At 37.3% G+C, this 12,526-nt stretch overlaps 1 protein-coding gene across 1 annotated transcript in view; it reads left to right on the forward strand.

The window, feature by feature from the left end:
- Positions 1-12,526, forward strand: part of LOC102438469 (receptor-type tyrosine-protein phosphatase delta) — a gene marked incomplete at its 3' end in the record, with an annotated part of 280,712 nt that overhangs the window by 257,231 nt on the left and 10,955 nt on the right. The window contains exons 19-20 of the mRNA XM_023744373.1: positions 938-1,098; positions 10,295-10,407. Of these exons, the coding sequence (XP_023600141.1) occupies positions 938-1,098; positions 10,295-10,407 (274 nt within the window). The remainder of the gene's footprint in view (positions 1-937; positions 1,099-10,294; positions 10,408-12,526) is intronic.

Below are 12,526 nucleotides of genomic sequence, written 5' to 3' on the forward strand. Positions count from 1 at the left end.
CTTCGGCTGTTTCCATATCTTAGATATTGTGAATAATGCTGCAGTGAACACAGGTGTGCAGGTACTTTTTTGAGATGGTGATTTCATTTCGCTTGAATATATACCCAGGAGTGGGATTGCTGGATTGTGTGATAGTTCTATTTTCAATGTGTTGAGGAGCCAGCATACTATTTTTTTTATAAGGGCTGTACCAATTTCCATTCCCCCCCCCCCAGCACTGTATAAGGGTTCCTTTTCTTCTATATCAGTTGGGAACAATCACAGTCGCTGTAATAAAATTGAATGGGAACTGCTAAATCCTTTTAAGTTATAAAAATTCTATGTTCTGGGAAGCCATAGCATCAGTTTCATACATCTTGCATCTATAATTTGGACATTGGACCTCACTTCTGAAGTTGTAGACTTTGTCCATTATCCGGCCTCTATTTCCTAACTAATATACATTAAGTATTAAGGATGACTTACATAATTTAACATTTAATTAAATAGTAATATTTTGCTCTATAAATGTTTAGTTTATAAATGTGGTCTCCTTAACTGAGGGGTAATGTCTTGAGAGCTGGAGTTAATTATTCCTGTTGATTTTCACATAGCATGGAACACGTTGGCACACTGGTTAATTACTAGTACCATACTTCATAAATCACTTAATATGCCATAGATAGACCCCAATGAAAAAGTATATCTGGAGTAATTTATACTATCTAAAATGATTTTATGATAAAATACTTCACCATAGAAGGAAATTTAAATTGCCAAGCCTCTTTCCTCCCCCTCTTTCCTCCCCTTTTCCTCTCCCCTCTCCTCCTCTTTATTTACTAACATTGTTTCACACACTATCAAATCCACTATCTCAAATTTTTGCCTCTTTTAATGCAAAAGATATACACCAGAAAGACATTAGCTCATAACTAACATAGACTCTGTTTTTCCTCAGAAGATGTATGCAACCAGTCCCTACTCCGACCCTGTTGTGTCAATGGATCTGGATCCACAGCCAATCACCGATGAAGAAGAAGGCTTAATCTGGGTCGTAGGCCCTGTCCTTGCGGTGGTCTTTATCATCTGCATCGTTATAGCTATTCTTCTTTATAAAAGGTAGGTTTGCCCAATATTTCTATTGTGATCTTGAGGGCTCTCTTATATTTGAAGACTTAATAATCCTTCTGCGGTCACTATGTGGTTGATTTTAGTAGAAATACTTCACTGTAGCTCCACGAATCATTGGAATGTGGTTGCATTAGAGCTAGAACAAAATGTGAAAACTATACTATTTTTAATTCCATTCAGTGTGTGTGGTATAGACTGTGTTGCCCAGCATGCCCGAATCCTAGCCTCTGTCTCCTGAGTATTTTATGTAGTATGAGCACTTTGCGTGATATTTGAGACACTAGTACATTCAAAGGTAGATGATTACACACAAGCTTGCATTTGATTGTTTTAAATGATTAATTGCTCAATTTCAGCATGGTTCTTGAAACTACAAATGTGCACATTTGTGTCCATTTCATAACTGAAATTGCACATGTGCTGAGATTTTTTCCTGTAGCTATTTCTCAAAACTTAGCCAAGGAGCAAACATTTGAAGATTAGAGACGGCAAATAACCTTTTTCCTTCCTGCTTTTCTTCTAACCCTTATTCCACATTTTCAATACTGAATTCTCATTTGTGCCCAAAGAGGAATGGGAAGTACCATTTTCTTTTTATAAAAATAACCTCAGTTTTATACTCCCAAATATCAGTCTGAGTTAGTGTCTCTGATTACAACTAGGATACAAACAGTTCACATCTACCCCATGTTTTTTGATTATCCACTCTTTTTAAATTTTATTTTAGCCTTTATTACATAGAAGCAAGATGTTTCTCCCTAGATCGCTGCTTATTCATAAGGAAGAATATTAATAATTCTACCTCTAAATACTTGTAGACTTAAAAATAGAATTGCAAAATTATAAGTATGTAAAATTATAAAAATTAACATATGTAATACATTAACTTAAACATTTAGAATGACTAAATTCTGAATTATCTGCCTTTATATCAACTTTTCTTCCAATTTAAGTTTATTTCATGAAACTTTGTGTTCCCATTTTCCTTTGTAGTGTGTCATCTTTCAGAATACTCTGACGATCTCGCCTCTATCATTCCCTCTCTTTTTTCCTCTCCCTCCCCATTGCCCTCCTTCCCTGCCTTTCTCTCTCCTCACAACCTTGACCTTCAAGATCAGATGAGAGTTTCTTCATCATCATTCTTGCTTACATGCTTAATCTGATCATCTTATTTCCAGTATTTCTTTTTCCTATCCATATAGTTCCCTTCATTAATTACCTCTTTTACATTAATTACCTCTTTACAAAAATTCCTTTTGTAAATATGTTCTTGGAATAGCTTTTATTTTACTTTGTATAGCTTCTTCTCTTGACTCAAGAGTATATCCTTCCAGACACTTCTCTAAAAAACTTTCTCTTATGAAGCAGCATTCCATTTTATTTCAGTGTGAAGAGAGGGCTAAGGAAATAAAAAGACAAATTAAAGAAAGGAGTTCATAACCATAACAGATTAAATTGCATATCCTATTTTAGAGCTGGAAAGAATGAAAGAGATACCCATCATGATTTTCCCCTGGTCGCTGTGGTCACTCAGTTATCCATGTCATAAAATAGCAAGTGATTGAAGGCCAAAATCTCCTCTTAGTTGATGGTTTCAGCCTTCTCATCCCAATTTGTGTCTTATCAGTGTGCATTGTATTGAGTCGCCTCTGTCTTGTACAAGAGGTAAGAGCAGGAAACAGGAGATAACCACATGCTCCAGAGCAGTCACAGATGGGTGAATGCAAGCAGGAGCCGGTAGTCTTTGCTGTTCATGTGCTGCACTTAGTACCCAAAGAGAATAGAATAATTAAAAGCAAGAGTAAATTGTAATTGTTTTCCGTGAAATATTTATTCAGGTTACCACATCCTACCGTGGGAGTCAGATCAGAAAACATGCGCTTGCTGGCAGTTGCATTTCTAGACCCTATCACATGACATTTTGTGATTCTGCAAAATGGACAAAATGCTTGTCTTATTTTTTAAAATTGTGTTTCATGCGTTTATATCTGACTATCCTTAAATCAGGTCACTGAACAGAGGTGTGCAAGACATCTACGAGTTGGTTATGTAAATGTGAAGACAGGATTTTAACCTTGATAATTGCTAACATTTGTAATTAAGTTTTTCATTCTTCCTTTGATGTGCTTGGAAAAAGTCAACTCAGTGACAGTTTTTCCTAGTCCTGCAAAAAAGGCCTCAAATGTAAAGGTTTTATGACTCAGATAAAATAGAGTCGCATTTTAGTGTGTGCATGTGTGAGCATCGTCTAATGCAATTGTTGGAGGCTGCACACATCCTCGAATGCTAAGTATATTTAGCTAACCATCTGAAGGCCCGTGAAGCGTTTCTGAAATAGAAATGCTTGCTTCAGCAGTAAAGCACATTCCTGACTTGAAATTCAAATAGACCCAACAATGTCCTTCTTGATTATCGTGAGGCAGTTCAAGAGGAAATCTTCTGTAGGCAATGAATGGCGTCTTTTATAGCTTGGATTCTGAGCAAAGTTAATTATGTAATAAATACTTCGTCCTTTCAGTTTATACATAGGTTGTTGAATTGACTTTGTTTTTAACCTAGTAATTTGTAAACCTATAATACAGTGATAACCAGTGACAAAACAGTATCACACAGGTTTTGTAAGGGCTCTAAAATGCCTTCCGAATCATCAGAAAATGAAAATATGTTTGTCAGGTCTTTAGTGTTAGAAATTACATTGCACTATGTTTTTTTTGGAATGTTATTCTCTATGTGACATGTACATTGCTTTTAAAATGTAAACTACAGACATGAGATGGTAGCAAGGGTTAGAAAAACACTCACCTAGGAATCAATAAAACTGAGTTCAAGTCCCAGCTCGGTGACCAGCTAGCTGTATGGGGTAGAAAGTCATGCCAACACTCTGGGTCTCCGTTTCCGCATTTATAAAACAAGTAGGTAGGCTAGATAATTAAACGTTTTAAATAACAATGTTCTATGATGAGAAAACACCAATTAATAAGATATGTACTATAATATTTCTATACCCAGGGTTTGTCTACCTGCCTCCCTCTTGCCCTCTCCTCTCTACCAGTTCCAGCTGTTTAGGGTCCCCATTTCTATGCTCTTCCAGCACTTTCTACTTATCTATATTGTAGAATCTACCACATTATTGCAATTGCCCCCCCCCCCTTTTTTAGCTTTCTTGTCCCTCATAGTGTAGGTTAAGGACTCTATCTGATCCTTTGTGCTGAGCTGGTGCATGGCACACGGGGGTACGGAATGATCAGATTTATACAAGCCAAAGAGCCTTAAACAAACTCAGTTCCCTCACTTGTTTACTCCATCCCTCAATATATCACCATTATCTTAGCTGGCAAGAGCTGTAATAAAACCCTAACCTATAATTTAAATATACTGGTTTCAAAAGCCTTCAAATGTCTACATTTTACCAAGTGTGTAACCATATGTGGTGAGGCTGACATTTCTATGGAAGAGGAAGTGAATGGAACACTACGTGTTCATGTAAATATCAACAGCCTTTTAATACACAGAACTGATGGTTCACTAAGTGGCTCTCTTCCATTCGGAGGGATAGATTTTCCTGCAACTGATGACCTCATTGATTAAAAAATGAGCAAGTTAGAGACATATTTGTAGGATTTGTTAAAACCTGGCACTGCCAGGTAAATCACTTTAAAATTAAGAAAAGAATTAACCAGTATGTTTGATATCATCCTCATTATTCTCTTTATATGTGTTTTGTAATATTTAAATGTGGCTTTTGTATTTTTGAGAATATATCGACTAAGGTATCCTAAAAGCCAGATATTCTAACAACATGAGTGTATATTTTGTTGGCATTAAGGAAGATTCGGTTCCTTTATTTTTATAATTGAGAACTTACTTCATACTTGCAATTTGCCTCGACATGAAGAGTGTTCCGATTACTTCTTTACAGGTAAAGGATATACTCTCTTCAGAAAGAACACAGTTATTTAAATAGTCTACGTATTATCACAGGTGAACGTGTCTGTGAGCATGAGCTCAGTGTGTGCACAGACAGCAGCGCCTCTTTGAAAATACCTGTCATGTCAATGGATGGTATTAAATACGTTTCTGGATTAGCCCAGCTACACAGATGGGCCATCTCCGTAGATTTATAATGATGAGTATTACTTTTTCCAAAACTAAATGTATTTAGTCTTTTATTGGAAAAGAGATGTATGATCACCTGACTTGTCAAAAGGTATTTGAAGAAATTTCTGCCACTGCATTACCTCATGAGGTATCATGCAGTTGTGAAAATTTTTGTGCAGTCCAATGCAACTTGCAAGTATTTTTAGATCATTAAGGGAATAACCTACCTCTTAACTGAGAACTCTTTATTTTAAATGAACACGTTTCTTATATGGAATAATGTGGTATTCCCAGTAAGTGCATTAATAGTTTTTCATGGTGTGTTATAGAAAAATCAAATTATATCTCTACCATCAAAGACTTCTGGGAATATAATTAATCATGGCAGTATTTTGTAAATGGATGGATAAAAGCGAATATAACATTAACACACTAAATGCTTTATTTAGTGATGTACTCTCGTGTCCTCCATTTACTTTATGATTAGAGGCCTTTAAATACTTTGATATGCTGTCATTTGCTAATGTGTGTAACTTATGTGTCCCCACCTGTGAGCATTGTTAAACCTTGGTTGTCATGGTTACTCTTATTACCATTGGCCAACTAACATTTAGCCTTTCTTTTTCCTTTCCTTTTTTATTTTTTATTTTTTGCTGCATTAAAATGGAGCAGTAAACCTGACAGGTGAGGAATAGAGAATAAACCCCTTTCATGCTCAGTAAGAAAAAAAAAACACAAGATATGGGTAGACTTTGCAGGTATTGAGGGGGTGAGGGTGGAGGTTGGCTATAAAGATGATACCTGGCAAATAGAAGATGGATAAAGCCTACATATATATAAAGTAAATTGACATTAAAATGATTCTGGGAGAAAAAGATTGTCTGCATAAGAAGATAAGACATGTTATCTTTATGTAAAGCTAAATTTAGAAGGCATTAAAACCACTCTCTGAGTTTTGTTTGTTGTTAAGGTGAAGTGAACATTTTTATGTGTTAGTGTGTCTGCACAAGAGAAATGTGAGGTGTCCCTTAAGTAGTTTTGTTTTTTGTTTTGTTTTGTTTTGAAGGTCAGTTTTTAAGTTTGATCTTTGATCACCTCTCAATACAGAAATACTAGCTTGTTCAACGCTCCAAATATTTATTATAATGTCTTAATGAAAACCCTTATGTAATTCCTAATTATTTTCCACGTCTTCCAGCCTTGAATAATAATAGTAATCATAGCAATAATAACAGTATCTGTACTGTTTGATTATTGACTGATTGGTTTAATCTAACCTCTTAGCTTTCTAATTCATATCTATCTATATATCCATATCAATAAGTAAATATACCTGATTAAATTTAAACTGAGAAAAGTGCTCATCTAACTTGCCTTCTTTCCAATGTTATATTTCTGTGATTCTCAGGAGTGGTCCTTGGATCAGTAGCAGCAGCATTAGCAGGGAACTTGAAATACAAAGTCTTGCCCCACCCCCAGACCTACTGAATCAGAAACTGGGCATTGGTCCAGCGACCTGTAGTTTAATAAGCCCTCCCAGGAGGTTCTGATGCATGATAACGTTTGAGAACCACTAATGCATTATTCCCCCTACAATCACAACACTGATCACCAAGCTTTATTACACTTTCCCTGACAGGAAGCTTACTACCTCTGTGAGGGTCCTCTTTATTGATTTATTTTTATAGATCACTGGTCACCATTGATTCAGCTAAAAAACACATGGAAATTTGTGTGTTTTTTTCCACCCAAAGGCAAAACACTTTGAACCCGCTTAATATACCTAGATGTCTACCTTCCCATTATAATACTGTCCACATTACACAACTTTATCGATGCCTTCTCATCCCATTAATATGAAACTTGAGCCAAAAGTTAGATATCATCTTCTAACCCCCCTCTATTTCGTAAGTGAAGAAATTGAGGAGGTTTGTAGTTGGCTTACCCAAGGAGAGACACACCAGTAGTGGCAGAGTTGGGGTTTTATTCCTACTGGTGTCCGAATTGTGAAATGTTTGAACTGATACCTTTGAATATTTATAGTAGAGATTTCAAATAAATAGAATTTTTCAAAAACCTGTACCCCATATGTCTGAGTATCTTTGTTCCAAATAAATAGATTTGATCTTCCCCACAACCCCTTCGACCAAGGGGTAGCATTTTTGTTGTGCATTATTCACATCCCAAACAAACACATGCTTTTATACTGTTAGTGATTCCAGCCATCTCTGAAAGGTTGTCTTCTGTTCCCGTTTTCACCCATAATTCCTGTGCACGGTAGATAACTTCTGACTGCAAGAAATGAACGTACACTGGGGCTTTTTAATCTTAATAGAAAAAAATAGTAAGGCAGAATTTATAATCTCATTCTAGTCCCTATTCTTTGCTTTTTAAATAGTTTAATATGAAAATAATGTGACCTCTGAAAACTTAGGGAAAAAATGTTACAATACTTTCATGTTGGACCCATTTTAAACAGGAATATGCCATTTAAAACTTTACAACAGTAAATTTATTTTTTAAAGCTCTTTACTAGTGGTACTGATGCTGGCCAAACTCCTCATCTTGCAAACCTTTCTTGGAAACTCTTTCTGTTAGACAACAGCCATTTAAGCACATTTCTGTTTTAAAATAATGTGATAAGAGTGCGGGAAGCCAGAACTATCCATGTTGTGACCATCAAAATGAAACTAAATAAAACAAAATTTAAACCGCTGGTTTTCCTAGCTGAGGAGGGTTTTTTGGAGTCTGAGATCTTGGATGTCATTTCATTTGAACAGATACAGTGAGGGAGATGCGAGGTATCAAATGTCAGGACAGCCCTTCCAATTTATTACACGTGTGAATTGTACTTTTACTCCAGTGCTTTGGGTTTTCCGAGACTCATCTGGGCAACAATATGTGATTTCCAGCTTTCCTGGCCCGAGAGAAACTGACTAAATTCCTTTAGAGGGTATTCTTTTCTGTCCCTTAGTCTCAGTGTCACTTCCCTGGTCTCAGTGTAAAAGCAGAAAGGAAGGTGTTCCATGTCACCTGCAGGACAGAAGTCGTTTTCTTGCCCAGTTATTTCTACTTTTGGTTTCCATAATCCTGCCACAATGACAGTGGAGCCACTTTGAAAATGTATAAAAGGTAGTCAATGGGTCTGGTACATCAGCGAAGAAATAAGAATCTTTGCAGATGTGTGTGAAAAGACCAAAACCTGAAAAGGGCCTCAGGGATGATCTGACATGTGAAGACCAGCCATCTGTGCGTTACACATGCGGTCTATTGACAGGCCACACTGACATTTTATTCACCCCTTTAGATTCTGCGTCTTCAGTGGAAGAATGAGTCTGTCAGTGTTGTGAGGCAAATATTCCCAGCATAAACACTCTGACATTTTCTGCTCTGAAACTGGTCATCTTATCCTTCTTTCCCATGCTCTTCTGAGCCCCATTCTCTTCCTTCTCCTGTGTTTTCCGCCAGCCCTCCATCGCTGCTTTTCTTCCCATCTTACGCTCCATAGAACCAGCGCTCCCAGGACCTGTGGCACACCTCAGTTCACTGCTTTCCTCTGCTAGGTGTTGTAGTTTGGCAGTATCTGTCCTAAGACTGTGTCTATCTCCTTTAGGTAGAAATAGGAAATCATGAGACAGGGTAATCCAAAGTTTTAAAAGAGCAAGGTGTTTGATAGGACTTGCCCAAGAAAAGTCATGAATCAACCATAGTTTGCCAAAGGCATCTCACTTGAACCGGTCAAATGCACTTTCTCTTTGCATCCATCTTCACCTCATTCCTGGTTTGTTTTGTTTTATACAGATGAGCAGAGATGGAAGGAAGACTCTTTTCTTTTCATGAAACAATCTGTGTGACACTGAATGAGAGCCCATTGACATAGACACACAAACGAGCTGTACCACAGTCATAGTGAAAAGACAGAGGGAGTTTTCTAAACACTCTGCTGCACCCCTTCCCTAAATTAGAATTCCTACGCTCTGAATCGGGGGGGGGGGAGATGCTCAAATTATGACTCTAGTGTGGGGATTGCTGGAATCAGTATTTGAAGGAAAGCACTCTGAAAAAGACTTTTGAAGTGAATTGTTCATCTCAGTCAAGCTGAAAGAAAATAGTTAGGTACCACCCTGATTATTTGGGTTTGAGGGGGAAAAAATGAATAAAGAAATCTTAAGGGGTAAACCTGACATTTTTATATAGACATTTGTTAACAGTACATTACCATACTTTAAATCAGAGTACTTAATAAAACTAGTAGGTAAAACAAAGATAAAATGAATGTGTTAAGTATTATTTTTAAATAGAAACTGAATGGTTCATATACCTGAATGATCATTAGGAGAGTGGAACTACCCTCTAGGTGAAATTACTTTTTCTCCAATCTTACTGTGATTGACTTTTGTTAACAAAAATCTTAATCATAGTTAATATCAATCATAAGTTAAGTTAGCTTAACACCATAAACAGCCAACACTTATTTTTTTTGTGGGCCGGGGGCGGGGATTTGAAAGAGAACATGAATGTTGCTCTGTGTCCCAGTCTCCTTCCAGGTGTTAGGCTAACTTGGAATCTTAGAAATGCACTCACTGTATTTCTCTGCCTTATGGGAAAATCCACTGCAGGTTCACTTTATAGCCACCCAATTTCTTCTACATATTCTTAGAAGAAATTGTGTCTGATTTAGAGGCCTAGTAGCTTAACTCCAGGGTAACAGTCATCTTAGTATTGGCTGCTAGGGGTCCTCTATCCTGTTCCTCACAAACAAAACTAGTGGATAAGGGAGAATCGCTGAGCAAGGATCCAAGTGTTTCTCACTAACACTGCCTTCAAGCCTAAAGTCAGAGTCCCAGGATTGTTTCATTCTCCAGCTGAAAGAGGACTTTGAGATCATCCACCTAAACAAAAATTAGCCCCGAGGAAATACTATAGGTCAAGTAAGGAAAAGCAACCTTGAACAGGTCACAAAGCTAGCCCATCTGAGTTTTAAAACTAAAAATTGGGGAGGGCCATGACTCTCTGCTCTTTAAATCTGTTTCAGTTTTTTGTACTTTTTTCTAAAATTTCTTAAATTTTTACTTTCTCCCTATAGGAAAAGGGCAGAGTCTGACTCTAGAAAGAGCAGCATACCGAATAGTAAGGAGGTCCCTTCACACCATCCAACAGACCCAGTAGAACTGAGGCGCCTTAATTTTCAAACACCAGGTAAGAGACATGACTCATCTTGCCCATGTTACAGTCTACGCTGAAATTGTATAGCCCAGTCGATACTGCCTCGAGAGATGAATGTGTCACTTTATTTTCAACAATTTTGTGTGTCCTTCTCTTTTATTTTTATATTATTGAGATTTTTCCAAAACATACATCTTGAAAGGAAATGAAGCCCTTTGTGCAAATCTGAGGTGGAGTATAAAAGAGGAAAAACATATATTTCTTCAAATTTGGACAATTTATACTCTTTTAAGAATAGTTACATTTTATAGGCTTATTAACACAGTTATGATTTTCAATGACATGTATATGGAAAGAATTCAGGTTCTCATCTTATAAAGTGAATGAATAGGTGGTGGATTAATGTTACATCATTCAGAATACACAGGATGGGGCAAGAGTAGGTTTAGAGTTGTTCATATGGAATAATACAGTAATAAATAATGATACAAGAATCAACTCTGTGTTTCACGCACTCATAACTGCAAATCTAATTTTGCTCCAGCCTGTATTTATTCTGTATTTTTATATTAATTTGTATCTACGTTATTCTGAAAGAAAAGGGGAGGGAGGGAGAGAGAGAGGGAAGGAGGGATGGCCAGGCGGAGAAAGAGAAGGCTGGAGGGAGGGAAGGAAACAAAATCGGACTCTCACTGACCAAAGAAGGTTTCCTACTGTGGAGACACATAGAGCGGCTGAGAATAAGAATATGCTTGTTTTTGAAAATAAATAACATCAAGTGCTTCAACAGAGGAAAACTATTCTTGCTATGGGGCATTTTGTACAGTTAATTGAAATCTAGTTCTGTTTTACTGTCTTAAATAAATCTTATTTATAGCAAATGAAGGGCCAGTGATCAATGGTAAAGAGAGATGAAAATATAAAACTGAGTGGCACTATCTTAATAGCTAATGGTCATGAACACAGTAAAGAGCTGATTTAGGAAGTCTGCTTGATTGAAATGTGGTAGCATGGTACCCCCAGTTATTGGGAGGTTTTCTCTGTGTCCAATGGATGTCCTACCTCCCAGTAGGATACACCACGGGTTCATTCAGCTATGCATTTGTAGTGAATTGCTTAGAGTTGAAAATAGATGGTTTATTGTATTTAGCTTGTTTTCTCTTTAACATGTAGATATGTCATAGTCACTGTTAACTATTCAGCTCAGAGACATGTCTGGCATTTACAAAGTGGTTATACAAATTATAAATGCGCTTTGTTTAACTTATATTGCAAATGAAGTTTGACGTTTTAAAAATTCTGTTTTCAAAAGCAAAATACACTGAAACGGTCATCAGCATAAAAGGTGGGAAATAAATGTTCACGTAGCCGAAAGCCTCCTGTATGCATATCACTAAACACACTGATCAGTGTGGATTATGCGCATGTGCTGATGACTGAGCAAAGATCCCTGTGTCACCGTGGCTGATCTCTGTTGAGTGGCCCCCTTCGTGCTCCATTAAGGCAACTTGATATGAATTGAGTAATAAACCTTCTCTGTTCAGCGCTTTTTGAAATAGTAGCGCACTGACGTTTTCAGGCTACAGGCACCTTCTTAATTCATGTACTTTTCAATCTGGCTAACCCAGTGGAAAGAGGAGCTGAAAGCCACAGAAATAAGCTGGTCTATGATTTCTTGACTATGTTGCCTCATCACCGTTATGAGAGCAGCACATTATAGAAATGGGGGAAATAATTAGGTTGCTCAGTATCTCGGGCTTGGCACTGCCTTCACCTCCTCTGGCTTGTGTGTTAAGTGTTATCTGTATTGGAACCACCTTGGTCTTCCAGCAGAGACAGATGCACACTGTAGGGTTCAGTGGGAAGCGAAAGGCAGCCCCGAGAAGAAAGCCAGTGGGAGTGCTCTTCCCTCCACCTCCAGCACCAACAGAGAATGTTTCTGAGCATGAATGAGAAGCACGAATGGGAACTGTGTAGAAAGGATTACTAGCAGGGGACAGGTGATTACAAGAAAGAATAGAACGGCCTTCAACCAGGAGACCTCCATCTGCAAATACTTCTCACTTTTATGGGTAATTTTGCAAATAATGGCCAAACCCAAGCATTCTATTAAAAATCAAACTTTTCCCAATGTATATGGACATGTTAGATC

Source organism: Myotis lucifugus, unplaced genomic scaffold, assembly GCF_000147115.1.
Source record: "Myotis lucifugus unplaced genomic scaffold, Myoluc2.0 scaffold_456, whole genome shotgun sequence".
In the NCBI taxonomy this organism is placed as follows: Eukaryota; Metazoa; Chordata; class Mammalia; order Chiroptera; family Vespertilionidae; genus Myotis; species Myotis lucifugus.